At 35.9% G+C, this 21,197-nt stretch overlaps 1 protein-coding gene across 2 annotated transcripts in view; it reads left to right on the top strand.

Annotated features, from left to right (window-relative positions):
• The window catches only part of NEK7 (NIMA related kinase 7), a 126,129-nt gene that overhangs the window by 47,872 nt on the left and 57,060 nt on the right, over window positions 1-21,197 (top strand). For both annotated transcript variants that reach the window (XM_081300538.1, XM_081300537.1), the window contains exon 2: window positions 6,555-6,639. In XM_081300538.1, coding sequence (XP_081156664.1) covers window positions 6,583-6,639 — 57 coding nt within the window. In that variant the 5' untranslated portion in view covers window positions 6,555-6,582. The remainder of the gene's footprint in view (window positions 1-6,554; window positions 6,640-21,197) is intronic.

Here is a 21,197-nt window from a genome sequence, read left to right as displayed (position 1 = left end):
TATTTGATATGTTTTGTTTAATAATTTCCCTATCAGGGTCTTATGAATGGTTAATGAAAAATTAGCTCATTTGCAGACCTGAGTTTTTAAAACTAAATGGTTTTGTTATTGAGGTAGTTTTTGTGTCTATCCACAATTCACATTCTTAATTTTGTACTCTTATTTTGTTAGCTATGTGGCTGTCCACAAAAAAGGGGGGAAGGTTGGTTTACTCTAATATGTACTGAGTTTATTGTTATATGTAAAATGTTTTAGTATTTGAAATATTTAGAGGGATTATAATGTACTTACCTGTTTTCAATCATATACACTTTTTGCTAATAAAAAAACAAGTAATATTTTAAGAATATGACAATATGAGACTCTACTTCTTCAATAATTCTACTTGGCAAATTGTTATAAAACTTCTTATGTACGGTCTATAATAATTCAGTTAAGCATTTCTGTGTTGTTTGTTTCTTATACTTCGTCCTTCCTCACACCCATTCTGTTTTTATTTCCCTCCTGTTTCCTGCTTTGGATTATGATACCACCAAGTGCTATTTTCCCCAAGCTAAAATTTTAGAATGATTTTTAGTTTTCCTACCACCAACTGTACCTAATCTGTCCCAAGTCCCAAAGCCTAAACACAAGCAACTCTAAAATCTGTTATATTCCTAATTTATATTCACTTCTCTTTTCATTTTTTTAGTTTTTCAGTGGACACAACATCTTTGTATGTGGTGCTCAGGATCGAACCGGGGCTGCACGCATGCCAGGCGAGCGTGCTACCACTTGAGCCACATCCTCAGCCCTCCATTCACTTTTCATTCATTCAACAAATGTTAAGTACTTATTCTGTGCCAGGTACTTGGTGTGGATCACAGCAGGCAACAAGATGACAAGAGTTTTTGGCCTTTATTTTTTTTTTATTTTTTTATTGATTATTTAAAGCATTACATAGCTCATGATATATCATCTTTCATACATTTGACTCAAATTGTGTTTTGAACTCCCATTTTCACCCCAAATACAGATTGCAGAATCACATCTGTTACATATTCACATTTTTACATAATGCCATATTAGTGACTGTTGTATTCTGCTACCTTTCCTATCCCCTACTATCCCCCCTCTCCTCACCTCCCCTCCCATCTTCCCTCTCTACCTCCCCTGCTGTTGTTCAATTCTCTCCCTTTTTTTCCCTCCCCCTTGCCCCTCATGACCTCTTATAATTTCATGTATCATTGAAGGTCTCCTACCATTTCCGTATGGTTTTCCTTCTCCGTTTCTCTCCCCCCATTCGTCTTTGTTTACTACTTGTAGGAGAGGAGATACCTCAGAAACAAACAAGACAATTACAAATTGTTACAGTTATGGCATAGAAACAAAAACTGATAGTACCCTCTCCCTCATCCCCTTTGTTTTATATTTAAGAGGATGGTTAGGATAAGTTTGATTTGGAGCCAGCCATTTGGGGATGCTAGGTTTAGAGGATTGTATATACATAGGCTCTGATGTCAGAAAGCATTGAGCAGGTTGCAAGAACAGAAGGGAATCAAGTGCCTATAGAGGGTAGTTGCCAGAGGGACTGAGCTAGTATGGAAAAAGCATATAATAGATTACTTACAGGGCCCTGCAGTATTTGGCAAGGATTTGGATTTTGTTGAAATAAAAGCAACAGAAGTGTCATGACTTGATTTGTTAAAACATTACTGTGGAGAATGAGAGCCCAGTTAGTAGGCTATTATAGTGGTTCCAAGTGGAGACACAGTGATAATTGATCTTAAGGTAATATTAGTGACAATGGGGAAATACAAATCAAGCTGTAGAGGACAAATGACACTTAGAAATGGGATTTGGGGTGCAGGGAGTTAAGGGGAAGGAAGACTAAAGGATAAATTTTTAGATTTTGGACTAGAACAGTTTTCCTGGAAGTATAGTACAGAGACTACTGGGGATAAGGTCCTTGAGTTCACTTCATGTGTTCTTCAGGATAAAAGTGATTTTTATAATAATACTAAGACATCATTTGCAAAGCCACTGGTGTTAGCTTGAATCAGTGTGGTGACACCAAACTATTTTTTTAATGTATTTTTTTAGTTGTAGTTGATACAATACTTTTATGTGGTGGTGAGGATCGAGCCCAGCCCCTCGCATTTGCGAGGTTGAGTGCTCTACCATTGAGCCACAACCCCAGCCCCCAAACTATGATTCTTCACCTGTTTGAAACTTGGATTATTATTCTACAAGCATCTTTTAAAAACACCTTTGAAGGAGGCTGGGGAGTGTAGCTCAGTGTAGAGCAGTTGCCTGGTACGCATGAGGCCCTGTGTTGGATCTTCAACATCCCCTGCCGCCCAAAAGTCCCGGATGATGTGATAAAGGAATATTACCAAACATCAACCTTGGAGTCTTTTAACAATATATAAATGTCATAAAATTGAAAGCATGTTTAAAGTAGTATGGCAGCAAATTGGTCACGACAAGGAAAAGCATTTGTAAGGTATTTGAAAAGCATGCTGAGTAACTTCTGTTTTTTGTGGACACCATTTTTTAAAAACTGTTTTAAAGAACCACTGAAATGATTTGTACCAGTGATGAGATCTGAACTTCTACATTGAAAATTACAATTCTGGAAAACTTGTGTTCTTTATTGTGACTGTGATATCATCTAGGTACTTAAAGACCTTTATGATAAGGTTAGTGGTAATGGATGTGAGTTCTAATATGGTGTAAAGAAATGGCCAAAATTTAAAAGGGCTTAATAACTTCGTAAACTAAATATTTCTGGATGACTGAAGCCATAAATCATGTATGAGTAAAAGATCTACTCAATGGACGATGTAGACTATTGAGCTTTAAGAGTAAGAAATTTCATTGATATGATGCAGAAGTCCACATTGCAGTTACCCTTTAGTGATCTACCGTCTGCCACGTTTGCTGTAGTGTCAGAGTATCCACAATGACATGAGTGGCTATTAAAATACTTTTCTGTTTTCCAACTATACATTCGTACAAAGCCAGACTTTTTACAAACTTCAACCCAAGTATGTAGCAGATTCTCTGCAGAAGCTGCCTCTGTGAGGATAGAAATAGAAGAACCTTGCAAATGCTTCTTTTCTAATTTTTTTTTGAATGCTTTGAAAAATATAGCTCGGTTTCATAAGATGCTATGTATAAATATTATAATAGGTTTATTATTTGTAAAACTTTAAAGATATACTAATTTATTCACTTCTAACATAAGGAATATAGAGCTATATAATCCATATTAGCCAAAGAGTTTTAGTATCCTCAGGTTAAAGAAGTCCAGTATCCCAGGAGTTTTGAGAATTGTGTGTGTGGACCAGCTGAGTATAACATGTAAAGAGAAAAAAGAATCGGGTTTTGAAGGGACGTGATAGATTGAATCCTGTATTCAGGTAGAAATGCCAGGTGGGCAGTTGAATTGAGGCATTTGTAACTGAGATCTTAGTACAGATACTTATGGTAAAGATGTGTGTTTCAGAGTAATTAAATATCAATAGTATGGAAAAGCCCTGAAATTGGATGGCTTGAGGAGAGGGTATAGAGTGGGGGGAAAAAGATTAAAGTCTTAGAACACTGAAACATGTATGAGCTTCAGATAGAAAAGGGAACTTGGAGTAGGTGTAATACATGGCGAAAGCCAGGGGGATGTGGATCATAGTACATTTCAGCAAGTGGGCTACTCGGTTGTGTTGAAAGCTGTGGAGAATGAATCAGAACCCTGGTGTGATGGTCCTCACTGCCCATTAGAAAGAACTGTTGCTGTAGCTTGTTACCTTTCCTTGCTCTCAGTTTCGTCCTCCATCCTGTGTCTCACTATTACCTTTCATAAAGTCAACTTTCTCAGTTTTTTAAAACCTAGCATTAGCTCCCTGATATCAACTGGATAAACATAATTTTTTTCATGAATTGACACCTGTTTGTTTTTACTGCAGTATTTTTACTGCTAATTCTCCACCAGCCACGAACTGTAATTTGAAATTACTTACGATATTGTGTTATGCTTTAGAGTTCTTTGTGCTTTCTAGAATCCTGTCTTCCATAGGTTATCCATGCATCGCTAACTTTTCCTGTTCATTATTTAAAACTTAGGGCAGGCAGCACCTTCTCAAGGCAGCCTTTTTTTTTTTTTTATTGAAGATTTGGTGAATTTGAACTTCGTTGACCTTGATGATTGTTTTTTTTTTTTTTGTCATTGACTTCATACTTTTTAGCAAGAATTGTTTTGTTTTTGTGAAAGGCATGTATGCATTCATGAAACAAATATCCATTTAGCCAACTATATATGCCAGTCATTGGAAATATACCTATAGACATAGGTCCCTGAAACATAAAATTTATAACCTAGGAGGTAATAGATATTTAAAGTATTTTACATATTAAAATGTATTTTTACTTCATTTATGTAGGATTAAGTAGCATTAAGAATACAATGCACATGGAACCATTCTAAGGATTAGAAATTTTGTTACGTTTTATTCATTAGTTTATATTCAACATGAGAACTTTATGCAGATTTTTATTTTCTAAGCAGAAGCTCTCTGACCTTCTGTCCAGGATGCTATTGAAATTATATCTGTTACATGAATAGTTAATTATATCACACTAGGTTTCTTTGTGTTCTATATTTCTTTTTCTTTAGCTTTTCATAATTTCTGTGTAGCCATTATCAAATATTAGTAGGTATGCTAAAACCACACAGATATACCACAGAATATTTGTGTTCCTGGTATCAAGTTGTGGAATGATTACATGTTGCACAATGTAATAATTCATTAGTTAAATGTTACTAAAAATTGCAGGGCTGGGGTTATGGCTCAGCGGTAGAGCGCTTGCCTCACATGTGTGAGAAACTGGGTTTGATTCTCAGCACCATGTAGACCTCTATTTTATTTATTTATATCAACAACTAAAAATATATCAAAAACATTACAGGTCTGCTTGAATTCTTTAGTATATTTACTGTCTCTAAGAGATTCAAATAACAGGTAGTATTTATTTCCCTGAAGTCTTGGACCAAGAAACCTTTGTCATACCCAAAGAGTTCATCCCCAAAACAAATGTTTTTTTCTCTATAGTTTTTATTGTTGCATATTAGTATATTTACAAAGTATAACAATATAATTTGCCCTGTATCCTTCCACACCACTTACCCTTCCCTTTCTTTCTCCCATTTCCTTGTCCCTTTCCTCTATTATGTTGATTGCCTTTTGATTTTCATATGATCACCCCCACCTGTTCTTTTTTCCTCTGGTGCCCACAAGCGGAAGAAAACATATGACCCTTAATCTTTGGAGTTTGCTTATTTTGCTAAACACGGTGGTTTCAAGTTCTATACATTTTCCTGTGAGTGAAATAATTTCAAAAAACGAATGCTGATTTAACATTCAAAAACGAATCAATATAATTAAAAATTTTAACAAACTAAGGTAGAAAATCATATGCCTCTCAGCAGAAACAACCATTTGACAAAAATCTAGTCTTTTGGAGAATAGAAGGGAATTGTCAACCTGATGAATCAGGGCATCGATGAAAAATGGAAGCCAAAATTATACTTAATGGTAGAAGACTGAATACTTTTCCCCCAAGATGAGGGTCAAAAAGATGTCTACTCTCCTATTCATTGTACTAAAGGTTCTTGCCATTGCAGTAAGGCAAGAATCAATAGAATAAGCTACTTGAACTAAGACAGTGGAAAAACAAAAGGTTAATATACAGAAATTGGTTACTAACAGTAATTAGAAAATTGAGAACAATTCACAATATGTAGCAGTATTAAAAATATAAAACACGAAATAATGTGGAAAAAGATGTGAAAAATCAGTATATTGAAAGTGAAAATTTTTTGGTTTTGGTACCAGGGATTGAACTTGAGGATGCAAGCCACATTCCCAGTCCTATTTCAGAGACGAGGTCTTGCTGAAGTTCCTTAGTGCCTTGTGGTTGCTGAGGCTGACTTTGAACTCCCTATCCTCCTGCCTCAGGCTCCTGAGTAGTTGGGATTACAGGCATGTGCCACTTCATCTGGCAGGTTTCTGATTGTTTTGAGGAGGTACTTGACATATCATGGTCTTTAGCATAGGTTTAATGAATTAATGGGTGAATGTTTTATTATTATAAACAAGGTATACATAAAGTATACATAAAAGTCATATAAAGTTGGCCTAGTAAGTTTAAACCTAATGTTTTCAGAATATAAATTGCCTTATTAGGGATATCAGATATTAGCATGATCATAAGAAGCTTAGCATGATATTGTAATAATGTGTAGGGTAAAAGGAAGTGTCATAGATCTATAAGGTGGACTGCAGAAGAGAACATTTTGTAAATACTACTTTAGGGAAGCAGATGTGGTTGAGACTAGATATTTGTTTGAGCTAAGCAGCTTGGATTTAGCAAATGGCAGAAATAAGATCACAGGGTCTCTTAATTTTTGAAGTATCACGTGAATCTGTCATTTGAATGCTTGTGTCAGGCATATGGTTGACATGAATTGGTAATGCTTACATTATCTAAGTTTCAACTTTACACTTTTTTTTTTCCAGAGTTCTGAAATTCCTACTGCTTCAGAAAATGGATGAGCAATCACAAGGAATGCAAGGGCCACCTGTTCCTCAGTTTCAACCACAGGTAATTTTTTCAATTTAAGTGGGCGTATGCATACCTGTCTGTATTAAATATGTGTGAAGAATAAGATAGTACATTTACTTTAGGAAGTAGCCCAAAATGCTAATTTTGAATTTCTAAATTTTTGTAAGAATTATTTGCTTTAAAATGTATTGTCATACTTGCTTCCCATGTACATATGGAAACCAAAGGGCAGCTTTATCTTTTACCTTTATTTGAATGATGTACAGGCCTTAAGTGTGGCTAGTAGGCCTGGGGAGGGGAGAGGGGGAAAAGTGAGATTGTCTGGAGTGCCTGCTATTCTTTTTTAACCTGCTTCTGCTTTGGTGGCTGATCTACCTTGCCCACAACTTCTATTATTGTTTTTCTGTGAATAGTAATAACTTCTCTTTTTAAGTAGTTCCTTGTTCTTTGTAAAATGGAAAGAATATTTCAGTAACAAATGTATATACACAATTGAAACTTACCATTTGTTTTTAATGCCTGTCATAAAGCTCTGTATGTAATAATACGTTTAAAATTAACATCCCTGTGCGGGGCTAGCACATCATTTTTATTGTCTTTCATAAAGACTGTTTTTCAGCTTGGTGTTAAAGGCATTCTGTAGTAGGTCCCAGATATACTCTCCTGGCCTTGTCCTGGTTTTGCTCAGATGGTATTTCTGAAGGTGTTTGAGGAATTGGTAAGATGTTGTTTTAAATGAGATCTGTAGTGAAATAGGTTGGGAGGTTGGGGGTAAACAGTTGCTTATGGCAGTACCTGTTTGCATATGTGTACAGGAAGGTTTCATTGGGAATTGTGAAGAGTGATATAGGGTGTAGTGGTTTCCAGTCTGATCTATGGAGTCCATTTCTTTTAATGTATCTATTGACTTCTCCCAGAAGTACACTTCAGAAAACACTGCCTACAAAAGAGCTACCTTTTCTGCTTCTGTGATGTTTCTCATTTTGCACTTTCCTCCAGTTTTTGAAATCCTGTGCATCTTTCAAGGACCGTCTAAAATGCCACTTCTGCCATGAGGCTTTATCTTGATCTGAATGTGCTTTCTTCCCTTGGATACTTGGTTATTCTTTGCATCTCTTTCCTGGTACTTTTGACACCTTTTTGTAATTTTTTTTTTTCTAATGGGCATTTTCCTTACCTCTTGTATTAGGTTAAAAAATTCGTGAGGGAAAAGACTGTCTGCCCTGTGGTACCTACATTTCTCACATGTACCAAGGGCTCAATAAGAATACATAATTGAAACTAACCAGGAAGTCCTTAAAATTAACATTTTTAAACTACACCTTTACTTAATTGCACTTTTAGGTTCCTTTTCTTTGTTATATCAACCTGAATTCCCTGACTTGAATTGAGACTTTTTACCTTAAAGTTAAGTCCAATATTTTAAGAAGACTGTTTTTCTTAAATTGACAACCTGTATTTTGGTTAATGGTCATAAATTTTATTAAGTTTATCATAACCTTTATCCAGTAGATACAGACATTATCTTGGTGCCAGTCTTATACACATATGCACACTATTGTACTATATTGTTTCTAGTGAAGACAATAAAAGAACACCTCTAAAAATTAGGTAGTTCATGTTGATTTTGAAACCTACAGTTTTGAACAGTCCTGTTTCAAAGAAAAAAAAAAAGGCACTTTCATTTTTGCCTCCTACTGACTTGCCAACCAGGAAAGGTCGAAGTGGTAGTAGGAGGCAAAAATGAAAGTAATTGTTTTCTTATGAGACTAGGCTGCCCCACGGTATAAATTTCAAAATTATAGACATGGTTCTGCATTTCTTTTCACACTGTTCCTTTCGTTTCTACCTCCTGCTGCTGCTCCTGTGTGGGGGGGACCTCCTTCCCTGTTGGACACAGGCAAGTGTCATCCCAGGCTCTAGCTGCCTTGTGTTAAGTGGGGGAAGGGAGAACACCCTCACCCGCTCCCACCCCACCCCGCTCTGCCTTCAGACTGATGGTGTGAGACAGTGAAAGAAAGAAAGATTACCTGACAGGAGCTTATAGGCGTTATTGCTTATTACGTCTTTGAAAAATGTTTCTGCTCTCGGTGGCATTATTTTACAAGACTGGGAAAGGACAACCTCTGCTCCAAGTTGACAACCTCCTTTTGTTTTGTTCCACACCATTGGCCTGAGTAATGGGGGTGATGTGGCAACATATGGTTAGCCCAGTGACTTCTTTCACTTTTGTAATGCTAATGTAAGTCTGGACACAAACAGAAAACTAAGAAAGTCGGCTTTCTAAGTGTCAAGTAGCAACTCCCTGTTATAATGATGAGTGATGTATATTCTCAGCATATCCTTTCTTTTTCTTATTTCAAGATGAATAATCTAACCCCATGATGTATAATATGTGGTCTCATTTTCAGTATGGTATGAATTCCTCTTTAAGTTACAGAGTGTGAAATTCATGTGTCCTTATTTGGTTTTTGGATTACTTTCATTCTCTTGAACTTAGGGGAAATTGTTTTCCTATTGGCCATCCTCCCTAGCTTTCTTCCTCCCTTGAATACTTCTAATGAAGAAGGTATCAAAAGGATATTTTGACAGGATTCTTGTCCTCAATATTTTCTTTCCCTTTATGCTATTGTGGAACAATAGATTTCGGTTATGTTTACTTTTTTTAAAATTTAGACTTGTATAATAGATGCTGATGGAGAAATAACAAAACATTTAAATTTCCATTGTCTTGTCTTACAGTAAAAAGTAAAACACATTACAAGTTAATGTTTAACTCAAATCAAAATACTCAATGTTTGAGTATTTTGATTGGTGCTTATTGCATGAAGCAGGCTATATGGTGCTTTCACTTTATGATGAAGTTAAATATAAAACAATTATTACCAGAGTGCAATTCTATGAATTTCTGGGAAGATTGTAAAAATAATTAGGGGCTTAGGTTATGGATTTTTATTTTATATTGGTAAACTTGATAATAAACACTTTGCCCATGAAAGAGGGAAGACAACACAGATCTGCAGGTGGGTGGGGGAGGAAAGGTATTTTGTTTTTACAGCTTATAAAGTATTAGAATCTTAGTTTTCTGACTAAGGTAAGGTAGACTCACCATTCTTTAAGTTTCATGGCAGTGCCAAACATCTTTGATTTATGATTTTGCATACCTGTGAAGTGAGCATAAAGACAGGAGATAAGGTGTATCTCAAAGCATGTTCAGGGTAGTCATCAAGGTTTATTGGGGGCCAGAAAGAAGATAGACACCATGGACTCCATCCAATAGATAAGATTTTTGCATATGATCTCTGTTACCTTCCTCTCAAGTTTATCTTCCAGATTACTCTTTGGGCAATAAGGATTATTTAACTTTTAATAAACCGATTTTACAAAGGTACTTTGCCATAAATCATTTCATAGAGCTTCTGTATTTGAAAGTCTTTATAAAAATATAGGTAAATTCTTAGAACAGTTCAATCTTCATTGATGTAGGTGCAAGAGAATGACCAGTAGCTGTTTTGAGGAAAGAAAATTGTAGTTTAAATTGATGACCATGAATCTTAACTGAGGTGTGATGCTTCTCAGCAATCATGTCCTTAGTCCTACCACTCCCCATGCTCCTCTCTCAAATCTTTTTAAAGTCTCAAAATGTTCTTGCCAACTTCACTGTCAGCTGATACCATATTTCTGTTTCGCTGAAAGCACTGAAGCTATCAGAAAAGAACTTCCACATCCTCCTTCCAGTATCTTTACTCATGTAGTCTCACTTTGTTGCTATCGGATGATCTAAGCACATGGCTCTCAAAGGCCAACCCTCCTAGAGGCCCCAGATCCCATCTCTGTTCTCGACTGAGATTACCACCTTCTACTGGGCACAGGGCGTTTTCAGTCTTCATCTTACTATCAGATGAATTGTACTCTTCTTGAAACCATTTCTTTATCTGGCTTCTGGGGATCTTGTTTTCTTGACATTTTGGCCCTCCTCTGCTGATTTTCCTCATTCTGTAGAGCCTCTTAACAGTGGTGTGCTCCAAGACTTGTTCTTGGACTTTCTATCTGTTTCTTACTTGCTGATCTCTTCCAGTCTCATGATTGTTCTGGAGACTCTCAAAGTCAGCTTGACCTAGACCTTGGTCTCTTTCAAGCTCAATACCCAGTTGCCTACTTGACATCAGACTTGCCTACCTCAACCCTAATGTGTATAAAATTGAACTCTAAATATTTTCCCCCAAACTGTGCTACCCCTTGTCTTCTCTGAGTTAGTGGCAAGTCCTTCCTTCCTGTTCTGTTCCTGAGGCCAAAACTCTGGAGCTATCCCTGACTTCCTCCTGTTTCTCTCATCTCGCATTGAGTTTAGCGGATACCCGAGGCTGTTGATTACCTCCTCTGTTGCTATCACCTAGTTGAAGGTTACTTTAATTTTTATCTGCTGTATTTCAGTAGCTTCCTAATTGGTCTCTTTGCTTCTACCCTTGTGCCCTTCCTTCCCTGTCCATCGTTTCCACCACAGTAGTCAATGACCCTTATAAACTTTCAGTCAAACTGTTTTGTTTAAAGCCTTCTGGCATTATCCCATCAGCTTGCTCACTCATCTTCTTCAAGTATATATTTTAACATCACCTTCTTTTTTTCACTTGGTGAAAATTGAATCATCCTTTGATTTTTTTTCACCAAGTGAAAATCAAATCATCCTTCCCACCTAGAATGCCTTCCCTGTGCAATTTCTTTCTCCACACAAAGGGAAAAAAAAATGCTTATCACTTTTTATTTTACCCATTATCTTTTTTAGAGTATAAGATCTATCCCTGAATCCCAGAATGGTATACATAGTAGCTGTTCAGTAAATACATGTTGAATAAATACCTTGGTTTCAAATCATGCCATCCTTTTGTCTTCAAAGATCACCTTTTAAATATTAAAATATGTAAATATTTTAAGATTTCTCTTTCATTACATATGTAACAACCCACCCCATCCTTCCTTTCATGTTGAACTTCCCCACCACTTTGGTTTAACTAGAACCCACCTCTATCCCCCTAAAACACTGTTTGCCCTGTAAGCCTCTCAAGCGGAGGTTAGTTATTCTTTAATACCTATATACCCCTGGGTTGGGAGTTAGCAACAGCAAGCTTCTCCATCCACAATGCCTCTTCCAGGCCACTACTACAAGGATGGGGAACTGCAACTTTGGGGCTTGTGCTGTCCAATTAAAGAACACTTGTTACTATTATCTTCTGACCTGATTGTCCCTCATATTAGTGAAAACTTGATCACTATGCTCAGTCCTAATGTCGTCATCCTAGGTAGTAAAACTGCTGCTACTACCAGTACCTACTGACTACAGAGGCCTTGCACAGCACCTTCCCTGTGCTTAACACTTCAAATTCACTGTCTCATCTAATTCTAACAGGCAACTTGGAAGGCATTATTTTTTACATCTTACAAATGAGGAGACTGAGCCTCAAGTATGGAATAACTTGTCCATGGTGGCAGAGCTAGTAACTGGTGTTTGGATTCGACCCAGCTGTCTGATTGCCAGCCAGAAATTCTTTAGCTCTTATAAAGCTCCTCAAATGCTTTCTGCCAATCTTATTACCTCATTTCTTATATATATAAATAGCCTCAAAATTTGTCTTCAAAGTAAAATTTATTCTATTCTGCCCAAGATTGCACTTTGGTTTGTGATTATTACAACCATCCATCTAGTTGCCTAACCTAGAGACAAGGGATCTGATCCTTCATGTTTAGGTAATTTCCATATTCTCTTGATTTATACCCTCTAAAAGATATTGAATCTGCTAATTCTGTCTATATTGATTGGACCCAGATTATTGTCACTTGATGCCTGGATTATTGCTGCAGTGTTGTAACTGATTTCCTCATCTCCATTTACCATTTCTGGTCCATTCTCTATAATGCAGTGAGTTACTTTGCTTAAATATACATCTTCTTATAGTTTTTGCCCGATTCCTTCTGGCTTCTTATCCTAGGATGAATTCTGCATTTTAAGAATGTAAGTTAGAAGATCTGCATCATGTAGTCATCTTGCTCTTTCCTACTTGGGGCTCAGATTCAGCCATATCTTGATGATAGCATGCTTTCTTTTATCTCTAAATCTAGGGTGGTAAGGTGATGGTCTCAGGTGGTATTCAAAGAAATATAGTCACTAATGGCTCATTAGAATGTATATTTCTTACAAAAGTGGCTTTATGAAAGAGACTCTAGGGGAAATATCATAGTAAAGGAAATGCATAATTTGAAAGATTAAAAAAAAAAAGGTTCCTGTGGGGGGGAAATGATTATGGGTGGTTCCTTACACTAGTGTGCTTATTATATCAGTAAATGATAGATAATGGTTTGCATGTGCTTGTTGAGTAGATAATTAAGCTCTAAATGAAAGTTAATTTCTGCCTCTTCACCTAAATATTGTTAAACTGTATTGTGTTGTATTATGTGACTTTCAGTTTCTTTAGCATTATTTTAGGAAAAAGTATGGCAATGAGAGTACTAAAAAACGCTATCACATGAGAAATGATTTCAAAATATTTAAAGTATCTTAATTTGGATTGATCGCATTTACATGTGTAAGAGTGAGAGGTCTCATATATTAAAGGAAGAACCTTGAGAAATTTAGGTGATTTCTGAAAAGAATGAGAAGACAGTAACGATTTTCTTGTCTGTTGTCCTGGAGTTCTACTTTGAACAGTTCTTTCAGAGTGATTGTGGCCAAAGATGAAGCTGACATTAATCAAACTAGCTTTTCAACTTTATTTGGAACTGAGTTAAAAGCTTGAAACATAGTCTTAATAATCACAATGATGAAATCTTCTGTGTTTGAGGGTGAATTTGATATTTGAGAGTAATCCAAAATCCTTTAGAGCTATATATTGGTGAATAAAGTAAATAGTCTTGGTATTCTCTTTGTGACCAAAATGATGTTATTAAAGGAGACCAGTAATTTTCATGTGACTCACAAGATAGCTGTCATTATAACTTCAAATACAGAGTTTCAGGCACATCTGCAGTGGTGGAACCTTTCGGGATAAGACCCTAACCTCTCATGTGAGCTGAAGAACAAAACTGAATTCATGCATTGGTTTATTAGAAGTCAGTGGTGCTGTTTTTACATTTAGGATACCTATACATTTTATTTTGCTTTATATTTTTAGCATGTGAATGCTATGATCTTGTCACACAACTATTGCCATGTTTCACATAGCTTTCTTACTATTCATTAAGCAAATACTTTCCAAATTTAGGAATTTTTATAATTCAGTCATATTAAGTATAGGGGAGTACAAGGGAATAGGAGTCTCTAGTGGAGCTGTGTTAGGGTATCCCTTGGGGGGTGAGGTGAATACCTGGAACTAGTTAAATGTTACACTAATCTTCAAAACCATTAAATGGGGGAGCAATGAAAATAAAAATATTCTCAGTGTGAGTGAGCACAATGAGAAAGCAAGCTGAGGGTGATACCCTGTGGAGCATCAGCATTTTGGTGAAGAATATGCAGAGGAACCGGAAGCAAACAGGATTCTATCTATTGCAGTGGTTTAGAGCATAAGCACTGAAGTTTGTGTGGGGTCCAGTATAGGTTTCCCACTTCTTGTTTATGTGACAGAGGGCAAGTTATTGCACAACTAATGTCTCAATTTTCTCATCAACAAATACAAAGAATAATAGTTGTTACTTTTTACAGTTGATATGGAGCTTTATTCCTGTATTTTGCTTGGCATGAAATCAACATGTTAGATGTTATTAATGATAGTGATGATGATGACAAAAGGTTGCCAATAATTATAGTGGTGCACAGATTTCTCCACCTATTGCTTTTTTCATATCACATTATTTGCTTTCTTACATTTTTACCTACAGTCTGCCTAAACTGCTTCCATAGCCTTGTTTATTTCAGTACATGGTATTACTGTCTGTCCATCCTTCCAGATGCTCAGGCCAGAAATCTGAATCATTCTTGATTTCTCTCTGTCCTTTAGTCTTAATACTGAATGTCTTGACTCGGGTCTCTTGACCTCAAGATCATAACCTTGATCCCTTCTGTCTGTCCTTGGCATCGTGCTGTAACTCCTCAGGCCAGATCTGTTACCTTGTGTTCAGATTCCCAGCTTCATCTTACTATGTGTGTCCTCCCTCCCAGTTCTTTCTCCACATAGTACCATGAGTTGCCTTTGTAAGGGATGTCTCAGAACACAGAAGAGTTTCCTTGCTTCAAAACCAAACTCCTTGCTGTTGCTGTGAAAGCTCCGTGTGTTCTGTCAGAAATTACCTCTTAACTTCTTTCCTTACTACTGTCTTCCTTGCTCACCACCCTGCAGCTGCAGTGTTTTTTGCTTTCCATAAACATCAAGTTCATACCTTCCTTAAGACATTTTTTCCACCTTGTTTTCTTTTTGTATTACAGATAAGTCCAGGTATATAAACAATGAATAATTTAATTAAAAAAAATGAAAATGTTTTAAAAACTAAGACTTTTTTTTTCCCCCACTACTGGTAACTGGACCCAGGAGCATTTTGCTACTAAGCTGTGTACCCAGATCTTTTTATTTTGAGACAGATCTCACCAAGGTGCCCAGGCTGGCCTCAAACTTGAGATCCATCTCTGCCTCCAAAGTATCTAGAATTATATAGGCTGTGCCATTATACCCTGCAACACTAGTTAAGTACAGTTATATTCCAGATATAGAATGGGACAAACTTGTACTCAAAATTTGTTATGTCTACAAAATTTTAATTTAATCAGGTCTCCTGTTTCTTTTTTTATTGGTAATTTTATTTTTTTTATTATTAGACATAATAGTGGAAATTTGTTTTTGTCTTTTAATCTTTGTAAATGTCAGCCAGTCTAAAATAATCATCTACTTATTTTCTAACACATCAATGTAGTTTATTTCTCTGCATAGTACTTAAAAGTGCAGAATAAATAATGGATGTGTTTATTGTTAAACCCTTTATTAATATTTGTGGGATAAATGAATAAATTTTCAAAACTGTCTTTATCAGTATCTGTCTCAGTAAAAGGTCTTTTCTCCCATATTTAACTTTATTACATGTAGCTGGTGGTTTTCATGGGAAGTGAGGGAGATGGGAGTGTCTGTCATTATCTTATGATAACCTAGGAGAGAGTGTTTGGTGACATCATTGGAATGTAGTAATTAATAATGCTGGGTAATAAAATTAATGATTCAAATGCTACACATGCCAAGGTCTTATAAATGTTTAACTATGTATTTCATTTTATGTGGTCACTCGTTTTCCTAAGCTGCAGTGAATTTCTTCCTTTACTTGATAAAAAGATAGTTACAGTGATTAATAGCAGTTTGAACAATGTTGCCATCTTACATTTAGGTGTTTCTAGAAATAGTTCCCTTTTGAAATAGGGAGATAAATTTTCAAATGGGAAGAAGTGCAAATAATTAGGCATGCTGGGTTTTGTCTTTTTTGGTTTTCAGTAAGGTCTGTAGAAGATAATATAGATTTGTTAGATATTGTCGGGATATTTTGGCTTGAATAGTTTGGAGGTGAGTAATTCCTATTTAAAGATAAAAAGAAACAGTTTGAGCATGTAAAATATTGAAGGGCATTTCGAAGTTTTGTTGCTTTTACATCATGGAGAAATTTAATAAATTAACATTAGTATATATTTAAGTAAACAAAGAGAAAATTGGCAAGAGGAGACGAGTTTGATAATGAAAACCTTATTAATGGTGTTAAATATTGTAATTAATACTGGCTTGTATATTAAATAATTGATAACAATACCTCTAGGAATTATCAGGACATAATTTTCTCTATGGGGAGTCTCTTGGGTCCATGCTGTGACTTTTCTAATTTCCCTAGAGAGAATTATCATAATGTTTTCCTGAACTATCTTATTGCTCAGTAAGTGTCCTGGCCTTCAAATTCTACAGGAAATTAAAGAAATTAATTTTCATCCTAGGAAGTTATTACTTGTTCAAGGGGTGTGTACCTGTGAGAATAGAGCCAGTGGCACACAGAATGGGTTTTTGTTTTAAAATGAAAAGTAGTATTATAAAGGAAGCACAGCAAACAGACATGTAGAAGTTAATCCCAATTACTGTTGTTAGCTAGGTCTGATGTTAGGTGATTAGAATTCATTCAGATCACAAGATAGTCATTAATAGGAACTTAGAAATTTAAGGTATATATAAAGCTTCATTCACTCAAGTGTTTACTTTCTTAATTGATTTTGAATATTTTGAGGTATCAGAACAGATTTATAATTTGGCCTATTAGTATATGTATGGACCCAGATTCTTAAGAGCCTAAACTTATCATAAAAAAAAATGCTTCCAAGATTAGTTTTACTCACACTCCATGAAATGAGGAATTGTGTGTTTATAAATAGTTATTTAAAAACAAAGCTATATAGCAGCATGATTTACAGTGGCCAAGTTATAGAAGCAGCTGAGATATTTAGCAATAGATAAATGGATAATGAAAATGTGTACTTGTTTTATTTGGCCATAAGAATGAAGTTATATTATTTGGAGAAAAATAGATGGAACTGGAGACTATGTTGAGTGGAATAAGCCAGACTCAGGAAGTCAAGGGTTACATGTTCTATCGCATATGTGGAAGCTGGGAGGTGGGAGAATATATATGTGTGCATATGTATGATGTGTACATGACTTCCATGCATGTATGATTTTGAAAAAAAGGGAAAGTAGAGGATGAGGATTAAGAGGAGATATTGGGTAATGAAATTGATCAAATAGTTACATGTTTGTACAAATACATCACAGTGAATCCCACTGACATGTATAATCATAATATACCAATACAATACAACTTATGTGAAATATATACTAATTTGTTAATTTAAATAAAAAATAAAGTGAAAATCACCAGGAGGATATGAGTTTGTGATAATGAACCTTATTAATGGTGTTAAATATTGTAAATAATACTGGCTTATGTATTAAATAATACCTTTAGGAATTATTATCAATTATCAGGACATAATTTTCTCTATGGGGAGTCTCCATGTAGAAATGAAAGTGTGAAGTATTACAGGAAGTAGGATAGAGAGGGACCATGGCCAGAGGCAGAAGAAAGGTTAAGGCTTTATTTTTGATTTTTGATTTTGTTTTCCTGAAAGAGGTGAGAAAATATTCAAAGGTTTAGAAGCTGAGAAAGAAAAAAACAGTGAACACTCATTAATGAGTCTGTCAGTATGAACCCAACTACTACGTATAACCCTAAAGCTCTTAACAAACAAACAAACAAACAAACAAAAAAAACCACATGCCATGGTAGCTCTGGGTCATTGTTCCTCCATCAGAGGAAGGTGTTTCACCTGGTCCAAGCTTTCACTTTGAAAAAACAAACCTATGTAAGTAAGCTTACATTTGTTATGACTATTTCAAATTATATTTTGAGACTTCCTCCAAAAATGAGTGTCTGAAAATACTTGCATGGGATAGTTCTTAGTAATTTTAGAAGATATTGTGTGCTGAATTAACCATGCCCTCCGAGGTTTTGTCATGAAGAACTGTAGTTTCAGACTCATTGATTTGTCAGCCCTAAACTATTGTGCTCTATAGTTGGATTTTTAACATTATCTTAAACATGCCTCCATCAGTAGCCTAATTGCCACCAAACATGGTTTCATGGTATTAAGTGCTCTCCCTAATAATGACTAAAAGGCCTTTGAATAGAATGACTCCAGTTAGATATGATGTGACTGTCACCCAAATAGCCTTAAAACCAAGGGATGAGGCTGTTTCCACTTGTGAATTGGGAAGATAATTCACAAGATGAACGGGTGTCACAGTTGGACAACAGACCCCAGATTGGATGATACAGGGAACTCCTGTTGTCATTGGTACATATGAAGTCCAGCAACACAGATTCTGGTTGTAGCCCAGAGGAGGAGGAAAGAGCAAAACACAATAGAGATGAAAGAATAATTTTAGTTTTGAGAACTAGAGTGCATAAAAAAGAAAATGCAATCACAATAGTCCTATTGTGAGAATGAGGTGGTGGAGAGTAGTCATTACTGACACTTTTGGGGAAGGGAAAGTCTTAAAAGTTAATGAACACTTGCTAGGTGCCTTGTGTCTGTCCAAGGTGCTTTTTATTCATTATCTCCCTCAGACACAATTCTTCGAGGTAGACTAACCTCTATTTTACAGAAATACAAACAGGTTTGGGTAGTTCGCCCAGCGTAGAAGGATGTTGAGAGCTAGGATCTAATCTTGGTTTCTGCCTTTGAGGAAACTCGATATAAATAGGGAGAAATGTATGTCTAAACGAATAAGAGCCAGTATAATGTAGAACCGAGCATAGGGCCCAAGTTTGTAGGACTCCTTAAAGAATTGAATGACTTCTGTGAATTGCTATTGAAATAGAGGAAGGAGCCAAAAAACAAAGTAATCTGAGAGGGCTAAAAATGATTAAGAATGCTAACAGTGTAAGTAAATCTCAAAGATGAGTTGTGGTTTGGCATGGGTGAAAAAAATTATTCAAAAGGCATAGGAATATACAAATATGATGCCATGGAGAGGCCAAAGCTCATGGTACGCTGGGGAATAGATGGTGTGAATGGTAGATGGGGCCCATGGCCAGATGCAAAAGTAACCTTAATCCTTCTGTCACAGACAACATAATCAATATTGCCATTTTATATCAGAATAAACAAAGTAGATTTCACTCTCTGAAGAATTGAAGGCACTTCAAGTGGCTCATCTTGAATCTAAAAGCCATAATGTGTAGCTTAGGAAAGACCTCTGATCATTAAGGAACTGCAAGAGACTAAACCCAGTTTACATTCCAAATTGAGAAGAGCAAAAGTCAATTTTTTTATTTCATACTGATTTGAATCTTGTTTTGTTGAGTTTTTTGTTTGTACACCCACACGTGTGTTTGTCTTCTTGGAAAAGTCAACATATACACAATGTAGATCTAATCCTAAAACTAGTTCTTGAGTGGAATTTGTTTGATAGTATTATGTTAAGTACTTTAAATAAGAGATATCTACAGTAGATGTAACTAATCAAAATGAAGTGTGGCATTGAACACAATACCATATAATTGTTACTGAAGTATATATATTACCTGGCTGATGGTCTCCTAAAGGAGACCTCATCTTACACAAGCTTATTTTTATACAAATTGCAGTGTGGCAAGGCGACCCACGGGTAGTTGGAGATGTGCAGCTATGCTCCTTCTCATGTCAGCTCTCCACATCTTCACCGGGTGACAGGACATGGGAGCAGATGAGACAAGCTGTCATTCACCCACACTGCCCTTTGAAGAAAGGCCATGGGGGGAAAAAGGGTGCCGCAAATGGGCTGTGAAGTTTACATACACTGCCCACTGTTAAACAGATTACGTCTAATGAAGTGTCTAATGCTCAGGCCATATCAACCTAATCCTTGGTGGCAGTTCATCCCTCAACTGCCAAAAAACACCGCCCTCTGGCCCTCTCTCGCCACTCTGGCCGCCAAGCACAGGGAGGTGCCCAGTCTTAATAAACCAAGACAGTGTGTGATCTGACATGCAAATGTAGGTCATTGCATATGTAAATGTGTGATTACAAACCTGCATGCCAAAACACATTAGTGAGACTTTGCTCTCAGCATGCGGTTGTCACACTGCCTTAGCAATTCACGCTAATATTTGTCAAGTTATTGTGCAGACAGAAGATGGGATTCCCTGTCAAATTTAAAGTATATGGACTATATGAAGCTGTTCCTAATGATGAAGTTGTATTTTACTGTTGAGACTGACAAGTCTTCATCAAGAGAAAGAATGGTCCCGATGTGTATGAGAGAAGGAATTATACTTCGATTTTTAGATCATCAATATATATGTAAAACATATTATTGGAAAAACATGAACAGTTCAAAAACATCTCGTTTTTAAATCTTCAAAAACTTAAAAAATTGCTATCCATTGAATGTGTCTGAGAAGTGATTCTTTATGAATATCCTTTGTTAAATATGTACCATTTTGTCACAGTGATAATAAGCTCAGTGACTACAAAAAATTTCATAAATGAACTATTCCCTTTGGATAATTTTAATTTTTTTCTTATGGTATATTTTTAAATTTTTTTAACATGTTGCTATTCTTTTTCTGTGGGGTTTTTTTTAAACCAGAAATTGAAATGTCTGTGGATTATCAGGTAGGGTCCCATAATGTTGCCTTATAAAGTAGGCGACTTTGCTTAGCAACCATGGCAGTATGGTGTAGGCTGTGTCTGGGAACCGACGAGACTGGATATTTGGTTTGATAAAATCCACGTGATAGGGTTGGTATGAGAAGCAAGTTAGATGGCATATAAACCCTAGTGCCTGTTAGGTTGTAGACACCAAAAAAGAACTCTGTATTATTGTAGTGGTGCTGGTTAGTATTTTATAATTGTTTACCTTATGGTCCTGCATTTATGAAGTGCATTTGTGAAACTTCTTGTATTATGGATATTTTACATATTGAAAAACATTGTAAAATAACAGAAATTATTGCTTTTTTCCCAAAGAAATATTTGGTTTGTACTACAGAATTCCATAGTAAAATTTTGTAGTTTTTTATTAGCATGATAGATACAGTGAAATTAACAA

The sequence above is a fragment of the Spermophilus citellus genome (assembly GCF_964194105.1).
Source record: "Spermophilus citellus genome assembly, chromosome: 6".
NCBI classification, from domain to species: domain Eukaryota; kingdom Metazoa; phylum Chordata; class Mammalia; order Rodentia; family Sciuridae; genus Spermophilus; species Spermophilus citellus.
Note: the sequence above shows the minus strand (reverse complement) of the source record. Positions and strands in the feature narration are given on the sequence as shown.